Source organism: Podarcis melisellensis (assembly GCF_964234715.1).
Source record: "Podarcis melisellensis genome assembly, chromosome: 6".
Taxonomy (NCBI): Eukaryota; Metazoa; Chordata; class Lepidosauria; order Squamata; family Lacertidae; genus Podarcis; species Podarcis melisellensis.
Window position 1 is genome coordinate 21,333,268 of NC_138538.1, and position 17,465 is coordinate 21,350,732.

Sequence of the window (17,465 nt, forward strand, 5' to 3'; positions counted from 1 at the left end):
CATAATTGTAAAGGCTAGAGAAAAATTGAAATTCTTTCTTTTCTTTTCTTTCTTTCTTTCTTTCTTTCTTTCTTTCTTTCTTTCTTTCTTTCTTTCAAGGCACTAGAAGTCAAATTGGTGTTAATTTCTATCAAGGCTAAATACAGACCCACATATTTCAGTATAAAAGGGTGGTGCATCAAGCTTTAAGATATTCAGTCATTCCACAGTGAGACACAGCAAGAGTCCTGTTATCCCCATTTATGCTTTATTTATCAGTGTTTTTTTATAAAAGTCTTTTCAAACTGCTGGGGGAACATTAGCTACGGTTCCTCCAGGATACCAAGGGATGAACATTTCTAGGTTCTATGCACAACAAAACACATAAAACAGCAACCCTGTGCTGTCACCCAAATGAATCGCAGAACTTTCAAGGAATGATCCAGGACCCTTGGCTTCGGGCAAGTCCTCATAACACTTCCAACAGTGTAGAAAGTTGCACAAGTGGCAACATGCCTGGCTTATCTCTCAGGAGGCACTAGGATGGTCCACTCTTTGGTAATGAGCACGCACTCGGATTTCTCCTCTGTTCCACAATTTTTGCCCAAATGTGCCTCTTTGCAGGAACCTGCAAAATAATGAGAGAGATCAGTGCGGATGGTTCTTTTACGTATCCCCCAAATGTTCCCAGCAACATGATTTCAAAGAGTCTTGCAATGACTGTAAGAGCATAAGGGCTGATTGGCACATTTAGTTCAGCATTTTGTTTTCAAAATGCTCAACCAGATGCCCACAAAGAGGACCTCACTGCCACAGGACTCTTCCCACGCATGGTGCCCAGCAAATGGTACCCAAACAGCCTCCATCAATGGAGGTAGAACACAGCCACCATGACTAGAAGCCACAACCACTGATAGCCTAGTCTTGTGTACATATGTCTAACCCAGTGTTGGCACTGACTGTTATTGTGGACCAAGTTGTGCAACAAGCAAACATCATCATCATCATTTTTAATTTGTATACCGTCTTTCTATCTTACAATACTCAAGGCGGTTTACAAGCTGAAGAAACAAAAAATGCACATCTTATAACAATCTAATGCAATACAAAAATGTGATAATAAAACATAACTTTAAAATAGGCAACCTACATCAAAAAAGTAACATTCAACCATCATTAGAATAGTATTTAATAATAATAACAACATATAAAAGTTAAACAGAAATCCACTCAACAGTTACAATAAATGATTTCTAAACTATAATCAATAAAACAATGGCAAGCCACAGTACATAAAACAATACAATACACATTGAGAAGCAGAGGGTGGAGCAAGGCAGGTGGAAGGAGGCCTTGCCTGATGGAGTCTCTTTCTCCAGGACCAGCTTCCTTATGAGGAGTCCCAAGGACAGGGGGTGGGGCAAGGCAGGTGGACTTACCGTTTCTTTGAGAACTGCTGGTCTATCTCTTCTAGAGTCTGTCCTTTGGTTTCGGGCACAAAAAGGTAAACAAACAGAACAGCCACTGCTCCCACCAGTCCATAGAGAAGGAACATCCACGATAAGCCTATGGCATCTGCAAGCAGTAGTAAAACACGATTAACATGTGGCAAGACAGAACTTTTGCTTGGACATAATGAAGGGTGGAATATTCTCAGAACAGTTGTGTGCATTACCTTATTAATATGCAGTTGGGTCAAGACAAAGCACAGTGACATAAGCAGGAATTTGGTCCAGTAGGTAAATAATGTTCATCTTTCACAGAATTCAACTGGGATTGCCAGTGCAGTGCCTGTGGGCACAATGGTGTTCCTACAGTGCCCATGAAATCTTTGAGCCCTCTTCCCATTCACTGCCTCCTTGGCTGTGAGGCGAAATGAAGGGTAGTTAATTTTAATCTTCCTTGAAAAGTACTTAAGAGTTGAAGCAGGAAGTTGAAAGACTGAAACTCTTTCCCGCTTCCTCTTTCAGCTCTAAGTGCTTCTCAATGCTCAGATTAATTCCACCAGATCCAACTTTTACCTACATATCTTGGAAAAGGGAACTGTATGTGTATGCTGTGCATTTTCTTTCTTACTGTCTCTTTGTGCAGGGAGCAATGGGGGAGACAAGTGACCTGGAGGGGTAGTGCCCACAGATCATAAATCCCATGGGCCTACAAAGTTTGTCAACTCTTGACATAGATGTTTTGGTCATTCAGAATTGCAAGCTGCCTGTAAAGTTAGACTTTCTCTGTCAGATAGGGGTGCTGCTGGGCCACTCCCTGCCACCAACGCCACTTAGGCCTCAAGCAGCAATACTGGATCCAAAAGTACCCTCAAGTTATGTACCTGCTCCTTCAGGGGGAGTGTAGATGTTAGAACTCCTGCTCCATGATTGCAGTCTTTCACATGACAGTATATGTTTTGACTCCACGGAGTGGGAAGTGACGGAGACAGGATGTTTGTGTTACTGTGTTCCGTGAAGTGGAACTATTGTCCTTTGTTTTTTCTCTGATGCTAGAGAGAGAGAGGGAGCCATGTTGCAGTGCTCTGTGTGTGTTTATATGTAAATAAAGTAGATTAGCCAAAATGCTGAGTTGCTGAGGTCTGTTACGCATGATGTGCAAACTCTGCAGATCCCTAAGTGTGCTGGCGTCGGCTGGCATTGGTTGCTGTGATGTTCGGGCTGAAGAAAGCTTTTGAATCTCCCGAATGATTGACCAGGAGGGAGAGAACATGCCAGTCAGGCATGTGTCTCTGCCAGGGTCCTACTCGAGTGTAGGCTGAACTCCTGACAATGACATCATCCAGAGCAGGCGGCATCCCATCCACCTGGTTCAAAATTCAAGATGGGTTCTCTCCCTTCACAGCAGTTCATCAGACAGACATTTGCCGTTGTTACAGTGGAACCTTGGAACTCGAACATAATCTGTTCTGGAAGACCATTCAACTTCCGATACGTTTGAATTCCAAGGTGCAGCTTCCAATTAGTCAACAGCTAGGTTTTTGTCCAAGGAACTTTCAAAAACCGGAGCACTTACTTCCAGGTTTTCGGCATTTGGGAGCCGAAACGTTTGAGAAAGGAGTCATTTTAGTTCAGAGGTTCCACTGTATTATTATAATTTCTTTTATATTTAGCTTCTTTTATATTTAGCTCCCTCCAAGGAGCATACGGTTCCTTCCACCACTGTTCTTCCCAAGGTGAGCTACATGGCGGAGTAAAGATTTGAACCTGGGTCACCCACTATAAGTTTAACATTCTAACCTGTCTAGTAATGTATTCTGGAGAAACTGAGGATGGAGCAGGATACAAGCCTAACCACATACCTGCAATCAGCCCTGCTCTGAACCAAATTGCTGTGGAGAATATCAAACACAAGCAATGGCCATACATACCAATGAGGTCAAGGAATGTGAGACTGATCAGCAGATTGGCAGCCCAGTTGAAGCTGTTGCAGAAGGCAAAGGCTCTCCCTCGAATGTTGCAAGGGTAGATCTCACTGAGAACAAGCCACGTCACTGTGGCAGGAGAAAGGAAAGCAGAGGAACACGGTGAGGACGGAGGAAAACCAAAGAGAAAATGCCAAGCCATGGTTTTGTACAAATGTAGCAGAGAACCAACTTGGGAAAAGCTTTGGATGTAGATGGAAAGTTAGGATTTGCTGGGCTGGGTGACAAAGACACACAGAAGATTCAAATAACTGGAATGAAGACAATGACTACGTTTAAATGTCACAAGAAACTGTGGTTAAAATTAATTTTGGTCTAAGTTTGGCTTGTTTCATATAAACCAGTTAACATTAACCATGGTTTGTCATGTTCAGATGATACACTAAACTTGGCTAAGTGAAATCTTAAGTGAAAGCTTCTGATATCTTCCTCACAGCTGTGTCTAAGGAGAGGGGACATCACATAAGGCCAAGGCTCACTGTGGTTCATTCTCAACATACCAAGCATTAACAAGAAACATGGTAGTTCCACACAGTTTGAAAGAAGGATTGTTGCTTTTGGGACATACAGGCAGTGCTTTTTTTCAAGGGGTACTCAAGGTTAAGCAGTACTGGCACCTGTTTTTTGTTGTTGTTAAAAAGTGTGGCTCTTCCTGTAACAACTTCATGGTGAGTACTGGCACCTATTTTTCTAGGGGAAAAAGCACTGAGAAATCCATTTTTTAACGAGACAAAGAAAAGTATGTATATACACCACACAAAAGGAAGTCATAATTCTTCCCAACCACTTTCTGACCTTAATAGGTTTCCTGAAGTTTCATTTGTCTAAATCAGATTGGTCCACTATTAGGCAAGTTTGTGATCAGTGGGGAAAATATACAAATCAGTCAGTTAAACAAATGTGGACTTGGAGGACAAAGACGAATTCCAATCCAGTCTCTGGGTTGTATCTAGTTTTGCCCCACATGTCTTATACTGTAGTTTTGCCCCTCATGTCTTATATTGGGGCAGGCTACGAAAAAGCATATAGATTGCATAAGCCACATGTAGTAGTAGTAGTAGTAGTAGTAGTAAGTAGTAATTCCATTATTTGTACCCTGTCCATCTGACTGGGTTGCCCCAATGTAGTATTTCTAGATCCAAATAATGAAAAGCAGCCAATCTCAACTTCCACTTTCTTGAAATAACTCTTTTATAAACAGTGATAAATGAAGATCATGTCCATATAGACCCACCTTTTCTAGGGCTGCTGAATGACCAACATGGGTACCAGTTTGTTGAGGTTATGGTGAATGTGCTTGGAGCAACCACACAAAATGCATTCAGGTTGCCTTGCGAGTTACAGCAGCCTACCACCACTGAAAAGTGCCTAAAGCTTTACATGTGAATGTGTGCATTATAATTAACACGCCTGCCAAACTCTTGCATATGTATTTGGAAGGATTATTTCCAGGTGTTTGCCTAACCAGGTATGTAAATAAGATTCTGCCGGAACTGCTACTTCCTGGAACGTTGTAGGTGGAAGGAAATATTTCAGAAACAAGGGGGCGAAGTCCTAGGTACCACAACCATTGAAGGAAACAAATGGCCCCATATATCAAATGTAGAGCATGTACTCTGGATGCAGAAGATTCAGAGTTCAATCCCCAGCTGCTCCAGTTGGAAAGATCTGCCCAAGATCTTGTCTACTCCAAGTAAAGCAGAATATGATATCTGCCCAAGATCTTGGAGTAGACAATGCTGGCTAAATGGAACAATGGTCCAATGGTCCATCACATGCTCAAAAGGAGCAATGGACATCTCCAATGACCACCCATAGAGAGGGCTGGATGTAAGTTCTACTATTCTCCCTGAGCCACTCCTATTATTTCTCCCTCAAGACTGCAGCAAGCTGCCAGGGGTGACATTTTTGTTTAAACTCCCTCTTCCTTGACTGCCCTTCTTCCTGGGAGTGAGAATGGAAGGATACCACTAAAATTACACGCAGCGCAGCATTTGATTACATTAGTTTCCACCTACAGCAGTCTTGTCTTTAACCATTTGCCTGGTTCCACTGGTAGCCAGGGATTCCACACAGGTGAGTGCAGCATGGAATTCCCTCTAAGGGAGCCACTGGGGTTCATGAAACAGGGACTGAGCACTCTGCTTTGCCAGCCCAATCGACTTCTGTACTAGCCAGAGAGGAACTTAAGCCGCTTACTCCACAGCTGACTGAACTGGCAAAGGAGAGACAAAGCTCTCCACTTCGCCAGCCCAGCAGCCAATCAGATTGCAGAGTGCTCTATACCTGCTTCACCTGATCAGCTTCCATGAAGTGCCTCATGAACCAGCTCTAGCCATGTTTGGCATCTTTCAGCTTCACCTATGTGGTTAATGAAGATGAGGAGTAATGGTTAGTCAACTTAGGTCAGGCTTCCTCAACCTCGGCCCTCCAGATGTTTTGAGACTACAGTTCCCATCATCCCTGACCACTGGTCCTGCTAGCTAGGGATGATGGGAGTTGTAGTCCCAAAACATCTGGAGGGCCGAGGTTGAGGAAGCCTGGCTTAGGTGTTCATTCCCAGCCAAACATTCCCAGCTGGTGAATTTTTTTAAAGCAGTGGAGGAAGAAGACCTGGTAAGATTACGGGAGATGGGCAATGGAGTGACCAGGGTAGCAGGGGAGAAGAAAGCAGAAGGAAGAAGGAAATGCTTCTAGCTTGCAATATTTTTTTTTACTAGTTTTCTGTTAACTCATAGGAGTGACCCCTCTTATGAGCAAATATCAGGAGGCAAGTGAAAGTCTCAGGGGGTGCTTAGTAACAAGACACTTTTATGGGATCCTTATATTTTATTTTTACTGTACTCATTCAATTTTGGTGCCCACAGCTGCTTGGTCAAGGCAGAAGCACATTCACACACAGTCAGGTCCATGCAGACGGGTGGGCTGAATTAGGTAGGAATGTGAAAACAGAGGGAATTCACTTACTTGGTCCAAATCCAATTGAGAATGCACTCACAAAAGCCATCAAACTTAGCAGTGTGATCCAGTTTAGAAGCAGGTGTTCCTTTGAAGGAGCATCGCCCAAAGATGAGCTGGTATCTTGTCCCTTCCCTTTATCGGACTGATTGAGAAAATGGGTCTGCCCGGTGTGTGGAGTGTTTGTCATCGTCTCTCCTTTTCTGTCGGTGGCAAGAGTCCTGGTCAAGCCTACAGGCCTCGTGATGGCTGAAGTCGATTCCATTTGCATTTCACTGCCACCTGATGCCAGCAGGGAGTAAGACACAGCTGGATGGGAGGACACAGACTTTCCAGGGAGATGAGCTGAGCTGAACGAAGTGGCATTTGAACCTGGGAGCGTTTCACAGTCTTTGGCCATCTCTAATGAGACAGAGCAGCTGGTCAGGCCAATAGCAGTCACCGAAAAGGCCATCACTATGCAGCCAGCCACCAGCAGCACTCTTCTGCCAGCCCTATCTGCAAAAGCCATTGCAACAACAGTCGCAATGACCTTCATCACCCCCAGGCCGACGGAAGCCAGGACAGCAGAGGAATCACTTTGAAAGCCCACTGAGCGGAAGATGGTGGAAGCATAGCCAAGGATGTTGGGCTGCCCCGTGAACTGCTGAAAGAGCACCAACCCTAGGCCAACCAGAGTTCGGCTTCTCATGTTATCCTTGGAGCGGAAAAGGTCCACGAAAGAGTAACTCTTCTCCCTAGGGCCTGGTGGCAGCATGACGTCGTCATTCTTTTGCTGCTGAATGAGGCTTTTGCTAGTCTCGCTGTAGCAAACATTTAACTTCACAGAGTTCTTTGGGAGGAACAGGATACTGAGGAACTGAACGACTGCCGGGCCAATGGCCAAGCCAAACATGTACCGCCAGCCCTCGGCTGTGTCCGCAAAGATGTAATTCAGCGCATAGGAAAGTAAGATGCCCACGGTGATGCCAGCTTCGTAGAGGGAAACCAGCACCCCTCGTTGATGGGCAGCCACCATTTCTGAGACATATATGCAGCACGCCATAGAGGATAAAGAGATGGCGAAGCCTACGGTCACGCGTCCGCACACCAGCCAAACAAGCGACCCGGAGAGCGTAAGGATGAGACTGCCGCACAACAGAATGGCATTGCTGACCAATATTGCTTTGCGTCTTCCCTGGTGGTCAATGAAGATCCCGCCAACCAGAGAAGCCAAAAGAGCCCCAATGAGCAAGGAACTCACAAGGACTTCCCGTTCGAAACAGCTAAGATGGAGCTCCACTTGTAGCTGCAGCAAGGCCCCTGAGATAATTCCAAGTTCATAACCAAAAATCAGCCCACCAAGGAGTGAGACGGTTGAGGATAACAGGAGAACCAGCAGTGCATGTCCTGTAAAGAAAGAAATGCGCTCATCAGGTTTCAGGGTGTTTCTCATCCACCTTTACAGGAAATAGGAATCTCTGTGTGTGTGTATAAAACAGAACTTTTAAGATCTGAATGTGCAAACAAATGTGTGGACCTGTTCCTTAAGCAAACAATATACTAAAGCCTAGCAATATATAGCTTCAGTCACTCTCTGCACAAACAAAATTAGTATCTCAAGCGCTTTATGAGCGTGTGCCCTGTTCTTTTAGCAAACAAGATGCTATCTTCCTTAATAAGTCAACAGAGTGTTTGTTTAGTCACAGTTAGTCCATTTGAACTTGTAATCTGTAACTAGTAACATGCTTTGCTGACTCCTGGAAGGATATTTTTTCTGCTTTTAAGATTAGCACAGCACCAATAAAGCCACCACATTAAAAATGGAATATTGGTCCAATTGTTTTTCATAAAGTAAACATGGGATTCCCAGGCATCAATCCACACCAGTCCCATTGTTTCCAATCAAGTCGTAGTAAACTTTATCTGGATTGGGATCAGCTAAGAAAATGAAACTGAATATTGAACTTCAACACACAGTAATTGTATTACCAATTTAACACAAATCTAATTTGGTTAACTAATCCAGACAGAAGCATCCTTGCTAAAGCAGGTGCAGGAGGCAGGAATCTCTTAATAGGGAAAAATTCAGTACACATCAGAGGTAGCATAGGCAGATTTAGCTGTAAATCAGGAAGTCCAGATTCAATATTTTCTCTGCCACTGATTGGTCTAAGCTGAGCTCCCTCCTTTCAGCCCATATATGAAATATGGACTTCCTCGCAGGTTTATTGTAGGAGTTGCAGAGATTAACTTACACAAAGTGTTATGTAAATGCAATGGCATTATCTAAAGCACTACAGAAATGCTAAGCATTAGTATTCCTAAATATTATTAGCACCAACAAGCTTTTAAAATAATGTGACTACGGGTGTCACATATTAGGAACATCTTGTCTGAAAAGCCCCCGCCATACAGTGAACAGCCTTTGCCTCTTTCCTAAAAGCCTGAATTCATAAAATGAGTGACGTGTGGAAGCCGCTTTGGGCTTGCTGTCTGTGGATTCTGCCTCCATGTAGCAAACTGTGGACGTTCAGCAGCTCATCACATGAACTGGGCGAAAATCCCTAGAACACACAGCGAGACACACAATGAATGTTTAACATGTGGAGATGGCTGCCACAGGGAGACATTTTGAAACCATCTCCGTGTGGCAAGTGTTTCTGTCTCACCCAGATGACTCTCTGAGCCATGCAAGTCCCTCTCTTCTTCCCTGCCGCAAAGTTGTACTTTAAAAATGCTGGGAACAGCACGAGACTATTTTTGCAAATGCAAAACCTTCTGGGTGACAGTGATGAAGGCCAGACCAGCCAGTCCTATTCCCCTGTAGGGTGTTTCAGTTCTGCTGCCTCACTTTCAGCTGTCAGCTGCTTGCCAGCCAGGAGAGTCCGACATATGTCTTTGTGGGTATGCGTTACTGTTACAGCTTTCAGTACACAGAACAGCAAACATCTGTGTCACTTCCTCCTACCTGCTAGGAATTCTTTCAGGTAAACAAAATGACTGGCGCTTTGTCTAATATATTCTCCATGAAGCTGAAAACAGACCTTTGGGCACTTAGCCATGCTTACCCTCCTGCACCAACTCATCTCATTGCCACGCTTCGTTCCAGCACACGACGTCAGTTCTATGATCCCATGTCTAATCCTGCCCAAATGCACAGGAGCCTCATTAATGGCTAGTTTCATCAGGGACATTTCAAACCCTTTTCTGTGACAAAAACACAAGAGTCCTGCCTACCACAGGCCTCTGTTTGGGGAAGGGCTGTAGCCAGCAGCATGCAGTGATTTATTTATTTTTGTATGGGAACAGTCAGGGAGCATTGCTTGCGAGGGCAATGGGGATGGGGGGCTGACATTGCAAGCATGAGCATTGTGCCTCCCTCCCTAAGTGGGGCAAAAGCTTGCAGGTCTTTGGCAAGGAGGTGCCAGGCGTCTGAAATGGTAATGGAGCTGAAATATAGCTGAAATAGTCGAGAAGGGATTTCATGCTCTTTATTCAGCTCATAGTGGTGAGGAGGAATGGAAGTTCCCTCAGAATGTCTGCTTTATATACATTATTTACACAAAGGGCCCCATGCGATTGGCTAATTCCAGGATTCACCTGTAGGCCAATCGGGTTGTGGATTCACTTCCACCTGGAGCTGGATTGGGTGGCTCCTGTGGACCAATCAGACTGCTGCATTCTGAATCCTATTGTTCTAGGACCAATCAGACTGCTGCCTTTTGGATCCTATTCAACTCAGTACATAACAGGAGCCCTCCTGCCTCTTTCCTAAAGCCAGGCAGGCTTGGGGAAGGTGGCAGGAGGGTTCTTGGTTGGAGCATCACACCTCCCTCCCTAAGGCAGGCAGAAGCTTCCCAAGATTTGGGAAGGAGGCACCAGGTCTTATTACTTTAATACTCTTTTTTAAAGTTTTTATTGAGAATTTCAACATAACAAATTATCAAAACATATAATCTTCTTTTCATTCCCCCCCCCATTTTCCCCTTCCCCCTCCCCCAAAAGGAACACTCCCCCCCCCGAGACTTCCCTCAGTTCCTCTCTCTGATTTTTCAACACATATTATTCTCTGCATATTATCCAATTTTCAAGATCCTTAAATCACCTGTCTATTATGTTAACAATCCATAAATTTGTGCATGTTTATTCAAAACCTTATAACTTTAATACTCTTAATTTATCAGGAACAGGGGACTAGCCTAGTCCCACTAGTCCACTAGCCACACGCCACTGGCATGCAGAAGGTCCCAGGTGGAGCTGGCAAAGAAGGTCCCAGGTCTGATTGGCATGCAGAAGGTCCCAGGTGGAGCTGGTGGAGCTGGCAAAGACTCCCAGAAAGCTGCTGGCAGCACGGTCTTATGACAGCATGCAGAATGCACCCATATACCGCACTATATATAGCAGCAGCAGCTTATGTCAAGGTGGAGTACACTGCCGACCATTACCAGCACCAATAAAAGAGATTACTGCACCATCACTGATGACACTACAATGGCTGAAGCACTTTTGGCACATTGCTCCAACCAAGTAATTGCCAGCGGTATGTGGACCGCTGTGCACTTTTGAGACAGCAGGTACGCAGTACCTGGTGCCAGCTCTTTTGTTTGTTGAACTACTACTATTGAGCAGGATCCAACAGTGTCAGTCTGCTGGTGTCCTCTAACCCTCTGGAGCAGATGGGGGCATTCAAGAGAATGCAGAACGAAGGGTGATTCACCAGATATTGCCTCCCTCTCCTATTCCATGGTAGGATTCCATTCTTCAGCAGATGTACACTATCAGATACCACTCTTTGAAAGAAGCTACAATGTCAGGTAGAATCTGCGAAACAAAGCTTTCCTCTTTTTTTGCACAACACTTAAAAGTTACATTGTATACCTATTTGCTGATAAGTTTGTCCCATGGAACCCAGAAGGGCTCTGTTACACTAGATTGCAGGCTTACTCTCTGACGGAATGGGTCTGGGTGTTCTGAAGGAACCAGGGGTGCTCCTAGATCAGGGGTCAGCAAACTTTTTCAGCAGGGGGCCAGTTCACTGTCCCTCAGACCTTGTGGGGGGCCAGGCTATATTTTGAAGAAAGAAAAAAATGGAACGAATTCCTATGCCCCAGAAATAACCCAGACATGCATTTTAAATAAAAGGACACATTCTACTCATGTAAAAACACGCTGATTCCCAGACCACCCACAGGCCAGAATGCAATAGGTCTGGATCCGCCCCCCGTGCCTTAGTTTGCTTACCCATGTCCTAGATTCATCTTTGTCACTTGAGACACAGGTAGTCTTAGTGGCTAGGACTGCCTTTTACCAGCTTCAGTTGGAAAGACAGATATAGTCATTCCTGGGCCGAGATAGCTTGGCCACTGTGATCTTGGCATTGGTAATCTCAAACCTGGATTACTGCAACACACTCCACGTTGGGCTTCTCTTGGGCTTAACCTGCAAGCTGCAGCTGTTGTGGAATGCTGCAGCTAGATTGCTGCCTGGAATACCCTGTGGACACCATAGAATATCTCTGCTAAAAGAGCTGCACAGGCTGCCAATATGTTACTGGGGCAGTTCAAGGTTTTAGTGCATTTAGTATTTAAAGACCAAAACAATTTAGGAGTAGCCCGGGATATCTAAGGGACTGTCTTATCCTGTCCAGTAACTGCACTCCTCAGAAGAGGCATTGCTGAGAATATCATATGCCACATAGCAGGTGCACTAGAAACTGGGCTTTTAGTGTTGCAGTTCCAGCCCTCTGGAGTCAATCACCAGCTGAAATCAGACAGGTGCCCAGCGTGATGGTGATTAGGTGTCTATTGAAGACATATTTGTTTAGGAAGGCTTTCCCTGACGTGTAACTCTGTCGTTCATCTGATGAAATTGCTTCATTGGTTTCAGAATGTTTGTGGATGGTTTTATTGTTTCAGAACTTGTTTGAGTAACTTTACAGTCCATAGAGCTTGTGTTTCATTCTGTGTTCACCCTTTCAATGACATTAGGCTGGGAAGTTGTTGTTTTTTATCTCTTTAAGAACAATAATACCCTTTGTCTTCAATATGCTGTCCAAAAGAGTGCAAATATTTTGGAAATAATACTGAAAACATTTCTCATGGTGGAACGATAGTTACAGTCTTGAATACATTTGGCACAGTCTGTTATCTCATGTTATTATGTTGTTGTTAAATAAGTAGATTTGCATTTATGAAGCTATTTTTAGTGCCTTACCTCTATTTGTTATTCCCCTCCTGACATAACACTGCAAAAATTCTGCCATCTGTACAGCTGCCTATGCCGCCGCAAACATTTCTTGTCTATAGGTAGCCAATTAGAAGCAATATTTATTCAGGGAGAGTAAAAGAGCTTTGCAGAAAACTGGGACGGTTCATTAGTTCCTACCTGCAAACTGTATTAGGCACATAGGGCGCTGCTGCGAATGCCGTGACTGATTCAATTAGATCCTCCTCTAATTTCCATTGCTTTACTGGCTGCTAATGTTTGGTGAGCTTTGATTAACATGCAGCCTGGTACTCACAAATCAGTCAGTGTATTAAGAGGAAAGTGGGAGAAAGAGAGATTGGGGAGATAATTGGCAAAGCTATAGAGATGATCCCCATGAAGTCTGTGGCAGGAGTCCATAAAAACGTGAGGATCAAACCAAAGTCCTATCCAGGGGCCAGGCAGATGTCTATGGGGAAGCCCACAAACACTGGCAGACTTTGGCCTTTAAAATTTCAGTGGTGCCCCGTGTGATGCCAAAATCTGGCGCCCCCTGCCTCTCGCCTTCTGCTGTTCATCATTGTTGCAGCGCCCTCTACAACGTCCTCTTGACTCAGAGTCCAGTGCTGGTGCCAGGAGCGAGCCAGCAGCAAATCACATGGAGCAGGTGAAATTAATTCTTTCTTAGAAAAACAGCAGCTCTTCTTCAGTAGGTCTTGCCCCTGTGAGGCAGTTGTGGAGACTGAGGGCCCCCCTCTTTCCCATAACTGCTGAAGTCTCCTGCTCTCCCAGGTCTCCCCAAGCAATCTGAGACTGTCTGCATGTCTGCCTTTGCTTCTCCCACTTCATGTATCTTCTGGTTCTGGGAGATTGGGCAGGGGTGGGGGTGGGGAGAAGCTTGTTGCAGCAGAAGGCTGAGATACTTGTGCTTCTTCACCAACCTGACTCCTCTCTGCCTCTTGGTTTCCCTCCTCTCTTGCTTCTGCTTCTGGACTTCCCTTTGCCACAGACTTTTCCTGCTCATTGAGCCCTGTTACCTCTTCAGCTTCTGACCCCTACACCTCCTTTTCCCAGTCTTCCCCCTTTAACCACACATTGTTGTGCCACCACCAATCCCCTGGCTCTGAGAGTTCTTTCCTTGGTGGTTCCCCAGCTGGTCCCATGACAGTGGGCAAACCAGCTGTGCTTCCCTAAACCAGCCTCTGCTATAAAGTGCTGGCCTTGCTTTTTCTGGACTATAAACGGGCACATGCTTGTTTCAGAAGTTTCCATCTATTTTGGCATTTCAGAGTTGTTCTAAGGTAAGGTAAAGGGACCACTGACCATTAGGTCCAGTCGTGACCGACTCTGGGGTTGCAGCGCTCATGTCGCTTTACTGGCCGAGGGAGCCGGCGTACAGCTTCCAGGTCATGTGGCCAACATGACTAAGCCGTTTCTGGAGAACCAGAGCAGCGCACGGAAACGCCGTTTGCTTTCCCACCAGAGCGGTACCTATTTATCTACTTGCACTTTGAAGTGCTTTCAAACTGCTAGGTTGGCAGGAGCAGGGACTTAACTACGGGAGCTCACCCCGTTGCGGGGATTCGAACCGCCAACCTTCTGATTGGCAAGTCTAAATCTGGCCCTCCAGATGTTTTGGGACTACAGTTCCCATCATCCCTGACCACTGGTCCTGTTAGCTAGGGATGATGGGAGTTGTAGTCCAAAAACAGCTGGAGGGCCGAGCTTGGCCATCATTGTTCTAAGGACTACAGTGGTACCTTGGGTTACAAAGAATTCGGGTTACAAACGCTCCAGGTTACAGACTCCGCTAACATAGAAGTAGTACCTCAGGTTAAGAACTTTACCTCAGGATGAGAACAGAAATCGTGTGGCGGCAGCGCAGGAGCAGTGGGAGGCCCCATTAGCTAAAGTGGTACCTCAGGTTAAGAACAGTTTCAGGTTAAGAACAGACCTCCGGAACGAATTAAGTTCTTAACCAGAGGTACCACTGTACTGAGATTTACAGCCAACCTACCCATAAAGCTTGGAGTGGGTGGCAAGTACAACCCTCTGCATGCACACACAGCAGAACAGAATAAAATATTCAGAATAAAATCTCCACGCAGTTTCTTGATTTAGCTCTAATCTCCTAAATCCAACCCCAATATTGCAATCCTTCTGAAAGGATGTAACCCTATGCACAATCCTATTCCTAAAGTATGACAGAACAAACCAAACTCCCTTTGTGCTGGGCTTGGGGTGTGTGTGTGGATTGGGCAGAAGTACACCCGTCCAACAGCTCTACTGACCTGTGTTAGTTTTCCACATCACTGCTAGCAAACAGCTCCTCCTCCTGCTTACGGAATGTGTGAGTGGGTGGATGTGCTGCATAAGGCAGGATCCTTATTGCCGACAGACAGCAAAAAAGTCTTGAAAGAGCTGTCCTGGGTTTCAATGACCCTGTAACAGCATCGGTGGTCCAGGTAGGTGCAGCAATCTGCCTCCCCAGACTTGGCCACCAACAGCTCCCTAAGTCCCATTGAATTTTGTGAGCCTTACTTCTGAATAAACATGTTTAGGATTGCCCCGTAAGTTGGGAATGAAGTATGTAACATGCTTTGAATATTTCCTCTCCCCACTCCCCCTGAAAACAGATGTGGATGCAGCTGAGTTTTGTTTTGGGTTTTTTCCACTTGAAATGCAGAATGCTGTCCTGAACATGCACACCCATCTCTCTCCACCTTTCCGGTCTTCCAGAAAGATATTGCATGCTATTTTGAATTTTCCTCCCGCTATAAAAAGTAGTCATGGAGAGGGGATTCAAACTGATGTACCAACTTGAAATAAAGAATGGCGCCATCAGTACATGGACCAAAATTCATTCTGGTTTCAATGTTCCAAGAAGTTGTTGGCATCTGTCTGTCTGAAGATGCAATGGAGTGCACCTCCAGAGTCAAACTGCTGTGTTAGCAGCACCAAAGTGGCCTCCCCAGAGTAAGTCCTTGGCTGCTCAGATGACAAGACCACCCTCCCCCCCCCCATGTGGTCCAAATGAAAGCAGAGCAATAGTTTGACACCAACTTGGCTGCAGGATTTGCCAGAAGGAAGCAGACAAGGCGCTATCCAACCTTCTTAGGGACTCCATTGCTAAACAAACATACAGACTGAATGCTAAGCACAACAGAGGCCTCCCTTTGCTTGGGCAAGTATCTGAGAGTTGTTTAATTCTGCAAAGAACGTACCATTCAATTGGCTTTCTCCTGCTTGTTCATATTTACTTGGAAGTAAGGCCCATGACCTTCAGCAGGACATCTTTTCAAGTAAAAATGTTCAGGACTTGCATGCTTACTCAGAAGTAAGTTCTTCTGAATTTAACAGAGCAGACTCCCAAATAAATATACATAGGTCGAACAGCTCTACTTTGAAAAGCCACGACTTTCAGAGCCAAGGACTACAGCCTAACTAGGAAAACTATGTCTGCTTTTTCTTTGAGCTGTGGAATGCTTGGCTACTTTTTAACCCCTTTCACCCCTAAACCTGAAAGTCGAAGGAGGAGCACCGTTATTATTTTCTAATCCTCTGCTAAGCGCATCTTTCTTTAAAGCGTTCTTGTAAACCCACATACACATTGTATAGACAGTATTAATCCACCACGGGGGTGGAGTCGGGAGAAGATAGGACGGAAAATAAGAAGATGCTTAAGGGAGACAGCTAACTGCTAGGCCTGTTATATATCTATATTAAATTAAGCAGCCGAGTGGGAAAAGTTTGCTGTGCTTTTCCACTCCTTCATCCACGAAGCAAGCAAGGAAAAAACAAAACAGCCTCCTTTGCCCTCCACTTTGTGTCCCCTAGCAGGGAGGAACTTGCACTTACCCATGGCGATGGGAGAGAGAGTTCAGCTCGAAAGTTTGCTTCCCGGCCTGACCAAGCAGGCGAAAAAGAAATCCCGGAGCCAAGCCCGGAGACGCGCAGCAGTTTAGCGCTCGGCTGCCGTCGGTCGCAGCCTGGAAAGGAGGCGCATTCCGCGTTCCGGCGCCAGAGGCTCCTCCGCCGGCGAGGCGGCTCCGTCGCGCTTGCAAGGAATCGCCGGATCGGGAGCCCGCGGCTCGGACGCTGGGGCAGCGACGGATATGCCGCCCGCCGAAATCCCGCAGCTCTGGGAAGAGGGGAAGATGCAGGATCGGACCATCGGGGCTGAAGAAGCTGAAGTTCCCCTACGGGGTCTCCGGGACTCCGAAGTTTTTTTCCTTCTTCTTCTCCCTAGTGGACGGGGCCGAACAGCGCCACGTTGATCCAGCCCTGCCCACTGCAGCCGGGAGGGGGAACCTCTCGAGCCAACGGGGGTTTCTCCTGCAAGTGGCGAGGCTGGCGAGCAGCTCGTCGGGGAAGGAAGAGCCCTCTCTGCCCTGTTGCTCCAGGGTCCGCCTGCAAAGGGAAACCGCGAAGCTCGGCTTCTCCTTTTGCGAGCTTCGTCCTCTCCCACTCTCAGGGCTCTTTCACGCCTAAGGAGTGTTGCATACACGTGTGAATGGGGCAAACGCGTGTCGGGTTTTCAGAGAAAGCCGATCCTTGCAGGAGTGGGAAATGCCACTGGGGCTTATGATGTTGCCTTACAGCACTGGGGGAACCAGCTGGGGAAGAAAGGTCAGGGCCAAGGAAGTGGTGGAGAGACAAGGGAGAAAAGTGAGAGGAGGTGTTGGAAACTAAAGAGGTAACAGGGCTTAGTGGGGGGGGGGATCTGTGGGGCAGAGATGAGTCTGGCTGGTGAAGAGTTATTGATGTCTCCCCCTCCTGCTGCAACAATCTTCCCTCCCCCTGGCACTCCCATAACCAGAAGAGGCATGCAAAGCGCAGAGCAGAGGTTGACTTCATGCAGGCAGAGTCTCAGGTTACTTGGAAAAAGCCCTGGAAAGGAGGGGACTTAAGA

At 46.0% G+C, this 17,465-nt stretch overlaps 1 protein-coding gene across 1 annotated transcript; it reads right to left on the bottom strand.

The window, feature by feature from the left end:
• Positions 1 to 230: 230 nt before the first annotated feature.
• On the bottom strand, positions 231 to 17,167 carry SLC2A10 (solute carrier family 2 member 10). Its single transcript, XM_081916921.1, has 5 exons — positions 16,412 to 17,167; positions 6,377 to 7,756; positions 3,356 to 3,478; positions 1,419 to 1,554; positions 231 to 607 (listed from the first exon to the last, which is right to left on the bottom strand). The coding sequence occupies exons 1-5, from the start codon at positions 16,413 to 16,415 to the stop codon at positions 508 to 510; spliced, it is 1,743 nt and encodes a 580-aa protein (XP_081773047.1). The 5' UTR covers positions 16,416 to 17,167; the 3' UTR covers positions 231 to 507.
• Between the last annotated feature and the right edge of the window lie 298 nt (positions 17,168 to 17,465).